Genomic DNA, 18,100 nt, shown 5'->3' on the forward strand with positions numbered 1-18,100 from the left:
TTGACAATTTTGGCACGTTTTTGCGGTGTGTAGTGATTTATTATTAAATTTCGCTCGTCTGCACTGTACAGTAGTCAAAGAAATACTGACTAAACTCACATCTAATGGACCAGACATGACGGCCCACTTTGTCGCGGTCCTTATATTTTCGCTGAAATATTGTTAACAAAAGTTAAAAGCAGGAATAGAAAAGTCGGAATAGAAATAAAACACAGAAAGACCTGGTTATTTTTTTATTAGATAGTTATAGGCAGTTTAAATTGGATACTTATTTTTTTCCCCACTCTGTATTCAAAAAAATAATTTCGATAAAAATGGGCCATTTCCAGTTTAAATCGGGAATCGACATTAGCACTATAACACGTACCCTTAGGAACCATAAAACTTTTTTTAATAAAAGCCTTATTTATGTGTATTTATTTAATTATTTATATGATTGTTTATATACATAATAAAAATATTAATGACTATAGTTAAAAAGGCTAATTTCTCAATATAACAATTTATTTATTAGATTTTTGTTTTTGAAAAAATTGATTTATTTGACTTATGGAGGTTCCGAGTTTCCTGATTAACGCAATAACGTTTATTTCTGATTAACATTATTCCGCATTGTGATTACTGTGCTAACAGTTAGCGTAGAACTTACGTCATTATGGAACGGCCGTCACCTCACCGTAATATTACGTCATGTTCGAATCGATATACATTTTTGTCGTGTTTGCTGGGAACTTGCTTAACGGTTTCAGGTGTATTTGCAATTTTTCATAATATCTCGATTACGTGGCTTCGCGCGAAACGCATCGACTGCTTTTATTCGGAGAAACGATTACGAAATGTGTTTATGCATATTGGATAGTTTATTAGACTAAGAACCCTTTCGATTTTCGAGATGCGAAAGGCTTACACAACGGTTCTCTCTAAAAGAAAGAGTAATACGTTAGCACAGAAAATTAGAAACATTTTGTAGTAAATAATTTCCTTTTTCTCCAACAATTTTCGTCATTTCAAGAATTTGCTGTAAATTCTATTTTAATTTTTTATATTTCTTTCAAGAAAGATGAGTTTTCTCACTTTGATTTAAATTTAAGAAGAAATATGACGCTCCAAGTTATTTAATTAAAAGGAAGTACCTATACTGGATATCGTGCAGCAATTTTTAAGGAACGATATTCGAGCAAATAAATACCAGAGTTATTTGAGTGGATACAAATTATCTTGTCTTGTTGCATCGAAATATCACAAATATGATAAAGCACCACGTTATTCAATTGTTAAGAGAGATAACATTTTTCTTGCATACAGAAACCGGATAAAAGTCGAATAGCTATCCAATAGTAGGTATCACGTATTGTCAGCCTGTCCTTTACGACGTTCGATTTGGCGCGCTCATTTTTGTCATCGTGAAGAATTGATCTGCAGAAGTATATCAGTTAATGTTGCAAAAAGCGCGACATCTTTTTGAAATTTAAATCGATTGTGACAATTCACATATTGGCATTGGATGTTGCGTAAACATAAAAATATTTTAACAACTTTGAAAGTCTTGATTATTTTGATTGATTATTTTAATTATAAATGTTGACAATTTCTCGATTTATCAACTTTATTACGTTTTATTCTTATAAATTTAACAGATTCTGTAATTTTTTATGACATTTCTTAACGAGTGGTTCTGATATAATTTTGAAAATTGTAATTAACTAATTTTGTTGTATTGTTGACAATGTGTAAAGCAAATAGTTGAATATTAGTTGAATATGTGATAAAATAATTAGCAGCGTTTAAAATCTTTGCGGACCTGTACAGTATACTTATATACGCAGGTAGAGCGGATGTGCGTGCACGCAAAGAAATGAATATCCTACTAAACATCCCCCTAGCGATATATTTTAGATAATACTAATGCCAACGGTACTGCAAGTTTGAAGATTCATGTCTGGGAAAGTCCTTTATTAAAAGAGACTGAATCATAGTGTTTTGAAAAGCTCTTGAAGTTAGCCACAAGAATGTGCAACAAGAAATGGAAGTATTTAAAATTTGATGTCTTTCAAGTCAAATGATCTCCACCAGCTAATACATCTTTTTAAGCCTAAAACATTTTTTTACAACATCTTTTGCTAAAACGCGTTTTTTGAGATATTCGATTGTTCTACAACTTTTGGCTTGGCGTTTATTGTATGTATACACACATATTAAAATATTTATATTATATTTATATTTTGAGAAAGGAATTTCATTTTTGTGAAAAAACTCTGAAAATTAAAAAAAAGCAGGAGTAGTTATATTTAACTAAATAATAAAGAAACAAATTAAATTAAAAATAGTTGCAATATTTTACGCTATAATAATGAGCAATTACAAAGAGTTTTCAGTGGAGAAATATGTCACGATTACATTCTCGTTTCGTAATAAACACACGAAATAGAATTTCAGTGTAACATATGTATATACATCATTAGAACACGGAAAATCATATACTTGAATTGCAGCTTGTAGAATTTTCTCTTGCAATTATTTCCCCAATGCTATTCACATTTTTATCCGCAAAACGTTACAGATTATCAGAATTGAAAGTAACAAAGAACAGAGGAAATATGTTCTTGCTTTTATATAAATACATGTCCGCCTTTGTTTTTTTATTGTTCAATCTCATTAATGAAAGAGCGCCATCCCTCGTTCTCTCCTTTGACAAATAAAAAATCCTTCTGCGATCGGAGACATTGAAAGAAGAAGGAGTAACACAGAACATTTTATCTCGCGCGACTGTATTACACATCTAATTGTGCCGCGACTCGTATGAGATGTAATTCTTAAGAACATACATATATACAGACGGATAACATAAGAGGAATCTCGTTAAAAAGTTATTAACAAAAAAGTTTGGAAAATATAGCATATATAGGTGCATATATAGGTTAGTTGACGCGCTTTAAAACACTTAAATATTTTTAAAGCGCGTCAACTAACCTATGTAGGTTAGTGATTAACGATTTACTGCTTTAAATGTTGTGTTTTGGTAAAGCAGCGACTTTTTCGCAAAATAAAGTATTCTCTGCTTTAACAAAAAGACTTCAATTTATCAACAATTTACTGCTTTAAATGTTGTGTTTTGGTAAAGCAGCGACTTTCTCGCGAAATAAAGTATTCTCTGCTTTAAAGAAAAACGTAATATTAGTCGTTTATGCCTCTCAGTACTTAAAATAACTGCTATATTTTTGAAACTTTTTTTGTTTATAACTTTTTAATAAAAAACGAGCGACGGCTAAAACCTTTTGAAGGTCACTCAGGAGGGTGACCTTGACAACATATGTCAAGGTCAAGGTCATCGGAGGTGCTTCCCCTAAACTGCATAATTACCTGAAAATGTTATATGTTGTTGATATAATGGAGAATATTTATATTACATTCATATTTTGTAGATAATTATTTTTCTACAGAGAAACTCAAAATTATGAAAAGAATATAAAATGATTATTCAAATTCTTGAGGAAAAGAAAAATTGCTTGCATAAAATTTTACAATTAAGTTGCTGTTTGATCAAAAAATCACAAATCAAATTGCTCTCACTCTTTTTCTCCTACATCTTTCCCCTCTCTTTTTCTTTCTAAGATAATTAAATACTTTCATCTAATAATCTAATTATATTTAATCTAACGACATTATTACGTGCTTTGCGCAGATATACTATAGAAAAGCTGCGCAAAGTACGTGCGTCTCAAATATTTTAATAACAGGAAAGTTTTTGATTTTCAAATGGTAGTAAAAACATTAATAAAAAGTTTTCCATCTTCTCTGAGTTTATCTCGCCGCAATGGGACATTAATTTCTCCGAAATCGGAATTCTCATTTCCATCTCACCTTCCATTATAGTACAAAATATGATTAGGCAAAGTTGTGAGAGAAAATTATCCCATTTTATCAGAATTATCCCATTTTACCGCGTGATTTTTCCCAATATATTCTCCCCTTTTCTTTCTTCTCTTCTCTAGGCTTTATGTTTTCTACGTCGTTCGATGAATTAATTGTAATATTCATAATTACGACGAAATGCACTACGACTCGCGATCGTACTAGTTAGAGAGGAAATGTTGTTTATCGATCGTCCCCAATTTGGGAGTCATTTTTCAGAATAATCCATTAATTCTGGCATTTTTTGTGCCGAGTCAGCTTAACGTCGCGCGTCGCGTCATGTGCAGACCAATCTCTAAAATAGACAATTTCGATTGTCGACAACTTATGGAGCATAATGCAACGTAGCCAGTGGAACCGTATGGTCACTCGGCTGGATCGACCCCGGTGTGCAAGTCGTTGTCACGAAGGGAGTGGTAGGAGAGAAAAGCCGGCATTGCGCCACCGGACTCGCTCCATGTCCGTTAATATGAACGCTCGATCACGTTGCGATTCACCCGCAAAACGCATCTTGATTCTTACTACTATAAACCTCAAATATCAAAAAATTGTAACTTTAATTTACTTTAATTAATTAATTTGTACCTTATAATTATTCTTCTGTCTATTTATTCTCTTTATAGTTATCTTTTATTAGCATAATTTTTTAAACTAGTTATTACATTCTATAGAATTGCTTATTCTCTTTTAATATAATTGCACTTATTGAATAAATTATACGTTGTATGCGTATATATTTTAAATTTTTAGATAAAAATTATAAAAAAATATCATTTACACGTATACTTTTCATGTGGATGCGTTGCACAACATATATGCTCTATCAGTATCGAATAACATTTTATTCGCGAATGACAAGTATAACGACTTTGAATGTGTATTTTATGTACACGAAATATATGTGTATTGTGTCAATATTTCTTCGTAAAAATATGTATCCATGCCAATGTGTATATGTAGATATGTAAATGTATTATAGCGTATATTTCATTTTATACAAACACGTGTGCATGCGAATCTATTATTCTATATTTGCAAATATATTACATGTAATATCGCTTTATGCACATTGATTAGCATAAATGTTACGTAAATTAGTATATTCTTGAAATTCTCATCTTACTAAAGCGATGGGGGTTTAACTAGAATACGTTACTTTATAATGGAATTTCAAAAAATTCTGGTTTCAGAACATGGCTTAGAGTTATATAAATGCAAATTGCAAAGTCTTATAATGAAAATATGTATTATAGGTACAAAAGAATAGATAATATGAAATAATAGAAGAAGCTATATATCTATGTATAACTTCGCTTCTATTATTTGCTAAACCCTGCTGTAACAGGGTTTAATTTAGATCTAGAATTACAAGACTTTGGTTAATGAAGAATTACAGAAACTGAAATAACATGGCAAAATAATTTTGAAAAATTTAAATCGTGACAGAATTCATAATAAAAATGAATGCAATTAACAATTAAATATATAACATTGTGAAATTTAAATTAGAATGACAAAAAGATAACGAACTTCAGATTAATTTGAAAAATTGTCTGAATACTAAAAAGAAATACATCTAAAAGGAAATACATCTTATGCATTCCTTATTTCACGCGTTCAGGATCTCCAAGAATTTTTACTTGCTTGTAAAACGTGATTTCTCTTATTAATTTTCTTCTCATTTCAGTATATTTATATCTCTATTGTATTTTGCTTATTTTTGCGAATTTATGTCTGTTTATATAAGCGGAATAAGTGATTCCAACGGAACCATCGATGCGAAAAATACGAATCGCTGCAATCTTGAAGTGAAATTTGCTTTAAAATGGCCTCGTTTTTCCTCGACGGTAAAATATCCAGAGATATAACAATATCTAATAAGAATCACGACAATTTTAATAATATTGTCGCGAGTATGAGAAATTAGATTGCGTCACGTGTTGCGGCAATGCGACGGAAAGGATGAGGCCTAGAGCTGCCGATATTGATTTTGCGTCTCGACAAGTCACCTACTCGATTTAACAAAATACCAGGAGCGTAATTTTTTTTACATCGCGTAAAAATGAGCTTTAATGACTTGGCCAGCCAGTATTATTGCGGCAATCCTATTTCCTATTATTGCGGCAAGCGCATAATCAGCTTCGCCAAGTGATAAAATCGGTCGATTACAATACGAGAATCATTATTAATCATTATTATTTCTTTATTATGACTCCGTGAAATTTTATTTAGCACGCGTTAGCGTAACAACTGCAAATATTCTAAGGGAATCAAATGAAATTGTACATTTACTAGAATTTGCAGCTTACATTTCTGCAATTTTTTAATCATGAAATAGAGGGTTAACTAGATTCGTGCAAGAATCGTGTTGTGCTATTTTTGTTCCGCAGCGTCTACGATTAGAAAACGTATTAAAAAATTCACAATGTTACGACTGTCGTGAGGCTTCGCGATTAAAGTGCATTGTAGAATCTGTCGGAAACTGCCATCAGGATAGCCTCGGAAAACTTTCAACGGCCTCGTTGTACGCCGTGATTTAGTTTAGCGAGGTGTTTACACATTTGATACATTATTTATAAGCCCTAGCTCTTCTGTCGTGCTTCGGTCCGACGAAGCGGTATCGCGAATGCATGAAAAATATTATAATTGCCGTCGCTGCGACGAAAAATGCGGACGCGAGAGAAGTCGATTTCTGCGGGCGGAACGTGCGGGTGGAAGAAGCGGCATTGCACCACCGTCGCGTCGTGTCTTCGTCGATGTTCGTGGCACTTGAGCCAAGTCGTGCATTGTATAGTACGTTGACTTTTATTACCTATCTCATGCCGCGCGCGCACACACTTATCCTAACCGGCACACGGGAAAGCTGTCAATAAAATTCTAGAACTGGTCGCGTACGACACTCAAAGACACGAGGAATAATATGCAAAGTGTGCTTATGGTGTCATACCGACAACGGACGTTTTGCAAGTTTTACGGATTTAATTGTGTGACCGGCAAGTTATTTATTTTCCGTCTTTTAGTCTTTTGAACGAAATTCTTTCGCTTTACTCGTACATCGGCTTTAATCTAATTTTGAAATAGAACACTGTTGCTATGCACTTTCATTATCACGCGAGGATAATGTTTCAGTTGTTTCGTGCAATAATTATCTGTTTTCGATCAATTCTCTCAGCATGCTTCGGGATCGTGTTCGCCTATTGTACGTCTGTTGACGTATCATTTTTTTGGCGACACGCCGTGTCGTTCCGCATCATTGGAATCGTAATAATTGGATATCGTCTATTAAAAGGTGAGGAACGGTGATTGCGTGGTCGCAAACGCAATCAAGAATTATTTGCTGTAGCGAAATTCGTGTGATATGCGTCGCTGTGTTTGTGCAATTATTCTGGAGCATGAACGGTGATAGTGGTCGAAGGTTATTATCAGGTGTTAAATGTGATACGCGCTAATTGATCGTGAAACTTTCTCGCGTCTAACATTTGCCGAGGCCATGCATTATGTGATAGTCGCTTCCGCAGGAAATGCGTTTTGCTTGTCATCATGACATCGCAGATATAATTGGATAAATACAATATAAAAAGATAAATGTAGATAAAACATGAAAATAATAATAAAAGACAAATAAAATATATGAAAGAGGATAAGAGGATAAATAATGAGAAAATTAATAAGATTTAGAAATAAATATTATTAGTTGGTGTATTTATGCGGATCTGATTAAGGACCATAGTAGCTTTTTAGCCAATAACATTTATGTTTGATATCCGAAGGAGACCAATTTAGTTAAGAGCCGAAATTTGATTATTTGAAACAGCAAATACCTGCACTAATATAATATAATATTTGAAATAAAAGAATGGAATTTCCAAACCGAAGTAAAAGGAAATTAGAATTCTATGGGGTAATATAATTTGTCCATTGGGATTATTTGAAAAATAATAATTATATACGAAGGCACGCTGCGTTGAACCTTCAGATATAAATACCAAGAATACCAATTTCTTAATTTCGAATCTTAAAAGAGATACTTTAAAAGATTACACACACATACACAAAGATTATATTCAATGAGCATATAGATAACGCTCGTGCATATAGGTACATTAAATATAAATGATTATTTCATCAAGTATAGTTTTAAAACATAATACAGTAATTAATAATTATGACATTATTATATTATTTAATATTACCATATATATTGAGACAGGCCGTTTGATTTTGAACTTTATTATTAACTTATTTTATTATTACTATTAAATTGTACAAACAACCTTCACCCGACGCGGCCGGATCTATAGCTGTCGGGGCTCTAAATTTGAAATTTATTATTGGGCGTCAACCAATTTTTATAAAATTGGTAAAGGTATACGCATGAACAAATAGAAACTCAGGGGTGGATAGTTGGATAGACCCTCAAATATGAATTAAGCGATTACATTAAATTTGAGTTAATATATTATAATTTGTTTTACAATTATTATATTTCGTTTATAATTTGTCTCAAGTAGGAGAATACAGATTAAATAATATATATTACTTACAATACGATTGCCGATTACAATTCCTTCTCGACAGATTCTTACTCACGATCAACAATCGCTTCCACAATACAATGTCTCTCATCGCCGAATAATCGACGGTACAATTACAGCAGGTGAACGATGACGGTCCGACTTATCGAAGGAACGACTCCCGGAATTACAGTGTATCACAGTACGGCTTTCCGAAGAGTGAATTCTCCGGCAGTCTGGTGCTCCGGCAGAGGCCCAGCGTGAGCTGGATAGTTAGTGCGTGCATGTGCATCTGATAAATTTTACCGGTGGGCCGGTTGCTTAGGTCGCGAATATTCGAGCAACCCCGTCGGCTTTCTCCGGGGGCGGCTGCTTTGGCGTCCTTGTCCGCCTTGTTGGTCGAGTCTGAGTGCGGTTAATATCGCTATCTCCTTTTCGCCTTTACATTTAGCTGGCACGAGTTGTTCCCTACCGATAGTCTATTTACATCGTCCACTTTAAATTTCGTGTAACGTTTCCTACTCGCCTGAGTCAATTTAAATAATCATTTAAATATTATTACATACGGTATTGCATATTAGAACATTTTAGGTGAGGTCGTTTTAGATATCGATATTATACGTTATATGGAACACTTATATAGAGTTATTTGAGGTATCGCATTTGAAGTATCGGTATTACATATTAGATAGAATATAGAATACTAGAATAATATCTGTATATAGGAACTCCCGACGAGTCGGATCACGTCGATGTTGAGGGGAATATATGTATAATCCTGTTACAATATTACCATATATATATATATATATATATATATATATATATATATAATTATCATATTATATAATATCATTTAATATTAATTAAAATATCATATTATTTCTTAATTCTTTAAAGAAATTTTATAATGTTATGTCGCTACATAATCACTGTTTAAAATACTTAAAAGTCCAACTATAAAATTTTAATTTGTTTATAATCTAAATTTATATAATAGTAATTATTACAAATTGAGAGATAAATAGATTGAGCAATATAGTTTTGAAGAATCCAAATGTCAAGCTTAATATGCCTCTAAGGCGCGTATTCATAATCCGTTCTTATTTCAAGATTGTCTTAAATGGTATCTTAAGATGCTAATAAAATAGGTACTACGGGTTCTGTGACTGGTTTAACCAATCTTAAAATTGTGTTTAAGACGGTCTTAAATATAAAACTATGAATACCGGCCTAAAAGAATTGTATCCTAAAATCAGAAGATTTTATATAAATTGAAGGCACTGACTGAAATCCATTCTGACTGTAATCGGATTTATTGGATTTCTAACATAAAATATAAGTAAAATATTCTGTAAGTAGTTTTCAAGGCATTTTCAAGATACAATTTGGCACTTAATTCTTCTTCAACTTATTCCTATTTAACTTATTCCTATCTGTTAGAACGATGACTATACGTAATCGAAAGAAATTCTTTCTTTCACGTCTTGGAAAACATTGCACTTACGCTTACCTAGAAACAATTACTTACAGCTAAGGGGGCGGAAGGAAAAACGCGAAATATAATCGAGCGACTTTTCAGTTGTATAAGAGCAATCGGTGGTAACAACGTAACATTTACATTAGTACGGATATAATATGTCGTTATTTAACATATATGCAATATCACGGTCGGTTACTCGCTCACAAATCGTTATGAATCCAAATGCAATTACAGAAAGAAAGTTTCAAAGCCCGCGATATCACATACGTACCGGGAGTCTTAATTCATGTAAGCTTACTTAATCGCGCGTAACTACACACTGATTACGTGCTTTACCAGATGTAAGCGATATGACATCACATATTATCATCCGCGAAAATCACCGCTCGTCTTCGATATCCACAATCTGGAAGTAATACATACGAAAATTTCATCATGCGCTCGAGCGGACGAACTGTGAACTCATATTCGTGTTCAAGCTGGCTTTCATCAATGACATTGGCACAGTCCGATCTCTTTAAATTATCGAAATTATTCGTTGTGATGAAGAATCGGCAAGAAGGTCGACCGACGATTTAATTAACCAAAGTAGAAACGCGTTTCAAAAAATATTCATGCTTAGAAAATATATTTACTCAAGAGAGAGAGTAGGAACTACCTATATAATCTTAAGATTATCGTAACACATTGTGATCGAAACAGTTACGCGGAGAAAAGATACATGCTACGCAGTCGGGCGTTTGTTAATTCAGTCGTATAAAGTACAGTAACTTTATCAGTCTTTATGAGGACCATGTACGATCGCTCTTTATTGTCTACCGTATATCTGCACCTTGTTATAGGCCCCTTTACAACCGGCATTATTTTGTATCAGAGTCCGTTTAACAGCAGCAAATTTATTTTCGGAGAGCTTTAGCCCGCTCTCCACCGTTGCATCCATAATGCACCTCGATAAGGCGTTCTCGTCCAAAGAATGATAATAAAATCTGAACTCATTATTGATACCTTCACTGATGAAAACGTTCGCCATTTTCCTTATTTCCTTACTTGGATATAAACTTACACTTTTCCTCGAGTCGCCTATTTGCTCGAAATTAAAAACAGCCAGTACGGTCACGAGCTTATCTTTATACGTGTCTTGATAGCTTTTAAAAATTTTTGCGACGCCCATCAAATCGCGTTCCTTCAGGTTTTCCATGATGATCAGACCCGGCTGTAAGAAAGAAATATTGAATTCGAACCCAGTCCTAATTGGTGGGAAATACTGACGAATAGAGTATTGCCTCGGGAAATTTTTCTTTATGATCTCCACCGTGTACGATTTACCAACGCCCGTACCACCGACGAGGGTTATTATCTTAAAGCGAGGCGTGTCAGACAGAAGACATTTGCTCAGATCGAATATTGTTCCATCTTGACCATGAATCCGCTTCTTCAATTCGATTACGGTGCTCGCAAAATCACTGCTGTGTTTGCGATCCTGACTCTCACTTATGTATACCGCGATCAAGCATACGACTATCACAGTCAGTGGTATAAACATTAAACGTTTGCATGGTAGAAACATTAAACGTCTGCAGCGAGACTTCATTTTTGACAGATAGTTTGAACGGATGTTGTCTCTCCTATTTGAACGAATGTTGTCTCTCTGATTTTCCATTGGTCTTTTAGCTGATTGTTTACACTGAATGTTGCATAAATTCGCAGACCCGTTGTCGGACGTTGAATCTTCACAACTGGAAATGATATTTTATTAATTCCATTTAGCATTATATCTTTAAGACAAACGCGCATTCTAGTCCTTGAATAATCATATTAACGCTAACTGCGTGTGCGTATGTTTGAATTAAATTTAGCTTTAATTTCACAAGTTCGATTATACATTACTGCTCTAATTAACAGTAAGTTAAATCAGTAGTTAAGAATTAAATTAAAAGAAGCAAAATCAAATCTTTAAAGAAGTCTAAAGTTAGATGTCATTAATGTATTATGCAACAAAGCTCTTTCGCTATTCATTTGCAGAGAACGTACTATGATTCCTACTTGAAATAAAAAAATATTAGTACTTATGAATCAGACGAAATTCTCCCTTCTTGTTGTGTGCTTTGACTAAACTTTTCCAACATTCGTCGTCCAACTCTTCGGATATTTGCAGGATTTCGTCTTCGTTGAAGGATTTTGTCCCAAGCCGATTATAATCTCTCTCCTTCTCGTATTCACTCGTTGAAGCCGTTCAGGATATTTTCGCAACTCTTTGACATAATTTAGAGACCGATTTGAAAGGTTTCCTGCGAGATATGTCTATATAGGATAACCTGCAAACTACAATAGCACCTGTTTTTTTTTCTCACCCGAGGGAAATCTACAAAATTTTTATAGCACGTATTTACACCCCGTTTCTGTTCCACGTGTTTGTCCCGCGCGGATCAGAGCATTCGGAGGGACCTTTAGCCGAGGAGCTTACCTGACTTTCGTTAATTTTTATCGCTCATAAATGACTAACGCAAAATCGAAATATGAGAGTACTCCAAGGTGCTTCAAGGATGCCAAATGTCCTTTGTTATCGGCGTACAATCGAATCAAGGCGAGCAAGGCGCGGGACGACCAACGTTTCTTCAACTCGGCACATTCGAGACGCAACTGGAGCGCGAGCTACGCTGATGGCTGCCAGTCATAAAAACTCTAACCGTCCTAAAGACATTAGACCGATCGTCCTCTAGACCACTTAGGATCTTCGACCGACGCCGATTAACTTTAATCGACGATTAACTCAATCAGCAGTGTCGCCAAGATATTTGTCGTGTATGTCATTCTTAACCAATCTTTTCAAATATACCAATTTTCTTTAATTTGAATAAAGCTGTTTCGATTTTTATTTAAAATATTTACTAGGTCGAATTACATTACAGATTAAAATTACAATAGTTTTATTTACACAATGAAACTTATATACTAAATACTACTGGCCGTATCACTCGCTCGCACATACACACACGCCGATAATAATTTATTGTTACTCCCGCTGCATTCTTCCCTAAATTATTTTTATCGTTGTCCATACTTAGCCATAATTATTTAGCCAAAATTATAGTACTTTATTATATTTCGAGGTCTAGCAGCGCCAAGTTTATTTTACAAGAAAAATGTAATAATTTTAATAAAATATGTTTATTTTGTAGTGTTATACCTCGGTCTGTAATTGTTTGTAATTAAATCTTTTATTTTATTAAAAAGTACATATATGTTTGTAAACTTTGTATTATTTAAGTATTTCCTTGTTGGATTTAAAAATTATTAATTTTATAAAATTGTTATTATATCCACTAAAAAATACATATGTAAACTCTGTATTTAAATATCTTGTATTCCCTTGTTAAATTAAAAAAAAATGTTAATCTTATAAAATTGTTATCATACATTCTTTTTCTAATTGACAATGTAAAGATTTTTCAAAGTAGTACAACAATTATTTTTTGAAGCATTATATATATGTTCTCTCTTTGTAATTGGCGCTGTAATTTAAAGAGATATAATTTCTTTTTTGTAATAGATCACTTGATTACGTACTATTTTTTACTTAGGTTTTTTTGCGAGGTACAAAGATATTACGTTTACCACTTGTTACTTAAATTTTTTCGAGGTATATTACTACCACTTTGTTTTTTTCGAGGTAACAACATATACACTACTATACGTGTACTTGGCGCCTTTCTTTACCTTTTTTTAAAGAAAGGTTAGCAATAACAACAAAATAAATTTTGGTAAATATTTTGTGTACTACTATTTTGTGTAGTAAAAAAGATTTTGAGAATAAAAATCGTTGCTCATGTTTCGTTTGTTTCTAATTAATACTTAAAATATCACGATGTCAGTATATAAGTTAGAAAATGATAATTGAAACGATAAAATTTATGGATATATATTTCGCTTCTTACTTCAATTAGATCATATTATACAGAATAATGAATTTTCTTTGCCAGTATATAGAATAACAATTAAGTAATTTTAATCGACTGACTGGCAATACATAACGCTTTTCGATGTGAAAATTGAAAAAACTGTGAGCCAACTTGGTTTGTCGGATTTACACAGCACTTTTTTCGGATCAATCATCGAGACATTATTAATTTCGACCAAGGCTTTTGGTCAGATGATGTAATTTCTAAATTAAATAGTTTTAAATTTTATTGCGAAAAATATTACCTCAGCCAGGGTTCAAACCTGAAACCTCCCGTATACCGTGCGAGTGTCGTGCCAATTCGACCACTGGGGCTGTGGTAATATTTATCGCAATAACAATTATAAGATGGAGCACCGATTCTTCAGTCAACGGTGTATAATAAACAGAATAATAAATTTTCTTCGCCAGTATATAAAATAACAATTAAGTAATTTAAATCGACTGACTGGCAATATACATATAACGCCTTTTAAATGTAAGATGATAGGATATATATGACAAGAGAAGGGAAAAGAAGGGCGAGATTGGGTCGCTGTCGATGATCACATGATCACATGTTGACGTCTTATCGGCGCACATTCGTCCGAAAAATCGGATTTCTCTACCTCATCGAAATACGATCGATCGAGAAATATTTTATGGTAGGGTAAAATGGGAAAAACTGATAGGGAAAAGAAAAAAAAAGATAAAAAGATATACGCACTAATCTATATATATAAAAATGAATGTATGTATGTATGTATGTATATATGTATGTATGTATGTCCTTTATGCACTCTTAAACTATTCGACTGGTTTTGAAAGTATTGTATATGAAGTAGGGGTAGAATTTTCCGGGGAGTGTTATAGAATGTATAATTTTTCGTTACCGATCTTTTTGGGAACCGGTATTCGACATTTTTTCATTTTTTCGGGAAATAATTGACCGAATTTCAAAGAAATATATATGAAACAGGAGTAGAATTTCCCGGGAAGTGTCATAATGTGTATAGTTTTTTGTTACCGATTTTCTGGAAACCGGTTTTTCTAATTTTTTTTAATTTTTGGAAAATAATTGACCGAATCTCAAAGAATTGTATATGAAACGGGGGTAGAATTTTCCGGGGAATGCTATAAAGTGTATAATTTTTCGTTACCGATTTTTTTGGAAGTCGGTATCAGAAATTTTTCAAATTTTTCGGGAATTAATTGACCGAATCGCAAAAAATTATATATGAAGTAGGGGTAGAATTTCCCAGGGAGTGTTATAAACTGTATAGTTTTTCGTTACCGATCTTTTTGGGAATCGGTATCTTTTTGGCAATTGGTTACGAAATTTTCCAGAGCGGGAGAGAGAGGGAGTGGGAGAGAGAGAGAGGGAGAGGGAGAGGGAGAGGGAGAGAGAGAGGGGAGGAGTGAGAGAGAGAAAGAGAGAGAGACTATTTGCGTGTCTTAATACACATGTTCTCCGGGGCGAAGCCCGGCGGGGCATGCTAGTTGTAAGTAAATCCAGAAGCAAAATTCCCAAACATGTAAATGGATAATGAACATCTAATTCATTTTACTTATTTTAGAGATATTCGATGAAATCGGCTTTAATTATTTATTAGCAATTTAAATTACTTATCAGTTTTCTTATTTGTGCATTTACGACCTTAGATTGAAATCAAATTTACCGGGACTGCATAGAGATAATAGATGACTGTTACAGTAAAATTAATGAAATTCTCGGAACTTCTCGCATGTCGGCTAAAATATTAAACAGTCCATTCAGCATTAGTCATTCTTTCCTTAGAGAACTGTGAGACTCTAATGTATCTTATTCGTGGCATGTACTTATTTTATACGGGAAGAGATTATATATTTTGCAGAATCGTCTAAATCGTTTGGCTATATCACGAAGGTGGAGGAGGGGAGTGGGGGCATGTAGACAATAACGGTAAATAGCAAACACATATATACATTACGGCTCACGCGAATATCACTCGATGCAAGAGAACTGTCGGAAGTTTTAACGGAGATCGTTTTCGATGATAGCCGTTCTCTCGCTTGTCTGCTCTCTGCTTGTCTGCTCCACCCCAATCTACCCGAATTAGGGGAACAAGAATTCCAAAGCTGTTCTGTATATACAGAGTATCTAGAAATTGCCAGAACGTTCGACCAATCCGAAAATAACTTTTAACGAAAATGTCAAGAGGGATTGTTTATCGCATTCCTCTTTCCAACTTGTAATATTATATAGCTTCGTATATAGAAATTTGAACTGAAATTTTAAGTAAATTTCGCTATTTTAGAGCGAAGCTTGTTAAAATTAAATTGGAAAAAAGATATGGTCTTGTAAATTATTACCTCTCCTACAGTTTATCGTTAGAGAAGCTTCTTATTTTCGAAGATTATCCATTTTTAGGTTTTGATCTTTTCGTTAAAGAAAATTTGATGTCAGATGTTAAATATTAAATAGAAGCATTGAAGAAAAATTGATACTAAGAAATCCATAATAAACATCAAATGATACAAAATTCCGTTTAATTTTTCTGCAACTTAGGAAAGTATCATCTTTCTCTAATCCCAATCTTCTTTCCTATGATGTCCTGTAATATTTTATTCATAATTCTATTTATATAATCTTACATAGATATATCCAGAAAAATGGAGATTAAACAATTTTGTAGGCGGTTTTTTTAGATATATCTATTTGCGTTTTTGTTTTTCCATTCAACTTTTTGTCATTGTATCACGATCACGCGCGAGTCATTTAATGAACGGAATCTTGATGTGTCGCGAAGAGCTATCATTCTATAGGTATCGCAAGAACTTTGCGCGCTTATTGTTCTACTTATATGTGCTTCGTGGACTTATGCCCCGTTATGTCCCGAATTGTATAAATTTACTTTAGGTAATAAAAATTATCACAGATAATCGATATTTACACAGATACTTTACTAAATTGACAAGAAAAGATCGTTTAATAACATTTTACTTACAATAACAAAAAGTCGAATTTTTTATCATTGTTTATCTTATGCAAATGTATCAAAGAAACCACAACTCGCAAGTCAGTCGCGGAGAGCGCAGTGAACGCGTTAAGCAATTTGTAGCATCTTTCAGCTAAAAATAATATGAAAACTGATAACAGCACGCGGTTAGAGACATATATCTAAGAATAATAATTTTGAGACATTTCATTACCTACATGCGCGATGGCAGCATCTCTGACGATTATATCCCATGTAATATATATAATTATGCCCCGGATTCCCTCTGTTATTACGCATTAGATATGCCAGTATTTTTGTCTGTTTTTCCTTCTTTTTTTGTCATCTAAACATTTTTCCCTAATTTTACCACAACTTTCTTTTCACTCCTAAAGTTACTGTCAAATCTCAATTGTTTCCTTTCCTATATTGTTTCTTCTCTTACTTAGCTCTCTCACTTTCACATTACTCTCTTTCATAAGTAATTGATTGTGTAACTTTCTTGCTCTTATCTATCTGGGCTTCCGTACTTTTAGGTACCTACACGTATTCCGTAACTCTTATAAGTTGTCAAAAAGGGAGTGAAATGTGAAGTGCTGTATGTGTCTGGACGCTATGGTAAAGGTTACCATTGTTCCACACATTGCTATTAATAAATAAACGTCAAAGAATCAATAGTTGTTTATATGCGATTCACGCGGTGAAACGTATATGTATGTTTATTGTCTGAAAATCCATATTTTTGTTTTAAATTATCAAACGCCATCAGAACATTGGTCTTTTACTTGTCTAAAAATAATATTCTGGTATCGCTCGTATGAAAACGATTGGAATTTACTAAAAATAATTGTAGATATCAAAAAATAAATTTTTCAAGGTGAGGAGAAAGTTAATACAAGTTTCGATGAAAATAGTAACGAGTATTATAAAAGTCTAAGAAATAGAGATATTTAAAAAAGTTTTAATCGTATTTCAATGTTTATAATTAGTACTATTTGTGAGAATTTGGTTTAATTATATCTCCGTTACACTTTACTAATCTTTTGAATAAAAACAATTACATTCAACGCGAAAGGATTATGGATTATCGGTCTTTCTTCTTAAGTAGATTATGGAAGCCTTAATTATCGATCCGTTCATTTACCGAAACCTTGCAATATATTCTAATTGATGCAGTGAATGACAATCATGTTAAAAATATACACTTATGATATAACTGAAAGAAACTAGATGATTTCTTATGAAAAAATAAGTTGAAAATGTAGAATAAATTTAT

The 18,100-nt window shown here is 33.2% G+C and overlaps 2 protein-coding genes across 19 annotated transcripts in view; one reads left to right on the forward strand and one right to left on the reverse strand.

The window, feature by feature from the left end:
* LOC139822808 (uncharacterized) overlaps positions 1 to 18,100 on the forward strand; it is a 109,393-nt gene that overhangs the window by 37,936 nt on the left and 53,357 nt on the right. The gene's annotated exons all lie outside the window — the stretch shown is intronic.
* On the reverse strand, positions 7,321 to 12,709 carry LOC139822814 (uncharacterized). 3 transcript variants are annotated; one of them, XM_071794883.1, is made up of 3 exons: positions 12,374 to 12,709; positions 11,976 to 12,197; positions 7,321 to 11,645 (listed from the first exon to the last, which is right to left on the reverse strand). In XM_071794883.1, the coding sequence occupies exon 3, from the start codon at positions 11,567 to 11,569 to the stop codon at positions 10,718 to 10,720; it is 852 nt and encodes a 283-aa protein (XP_071650984.1). In that variant the 5' UTR covers positions 11,570 to 11,645; positions 11,976 to 12,197; positions 12,374 to 12,709; the 3' UTR covers positions 7,321 to 10,717. The 3 variants fall into 3 exon arrangements, with proteins under 3 accessions (XP_071650984.1, XP_071650983.1, XP_071650982.1); XM_071794882.1 differs by having other exon boundaries at positions 11,976 to 12,224; XM_071794881.1 differs by having other exon boundaries at positions 11,976 to 12,231.

The sequence above is a fragment of the Temnothorax longispinosus genome, chromosome 12, assembly GCF_030848805.1.
Source record: "Temnothorax longispinosus isolate EJ_2023e chromosome 12, Tlon_JGU_v1, whole genome shotgun sequence".
NCBI classification, from domain to species: Eukaryota; Metazoa; Arthropoda; class Insecta; order Hymenoptera; family Formicidae; genus Temnothorax; species Temnothorax longispinosus.

Bases quoted from the DNA above. Each gene is read 5' to 3' on its own strand.
- LOC139822814 (XM_071794883.1), bottom strand. From the start codon at position 11,569: ATGGAAAATCAGAGAGACAACATTCGTTCAAATAGGAGAGACAACATC.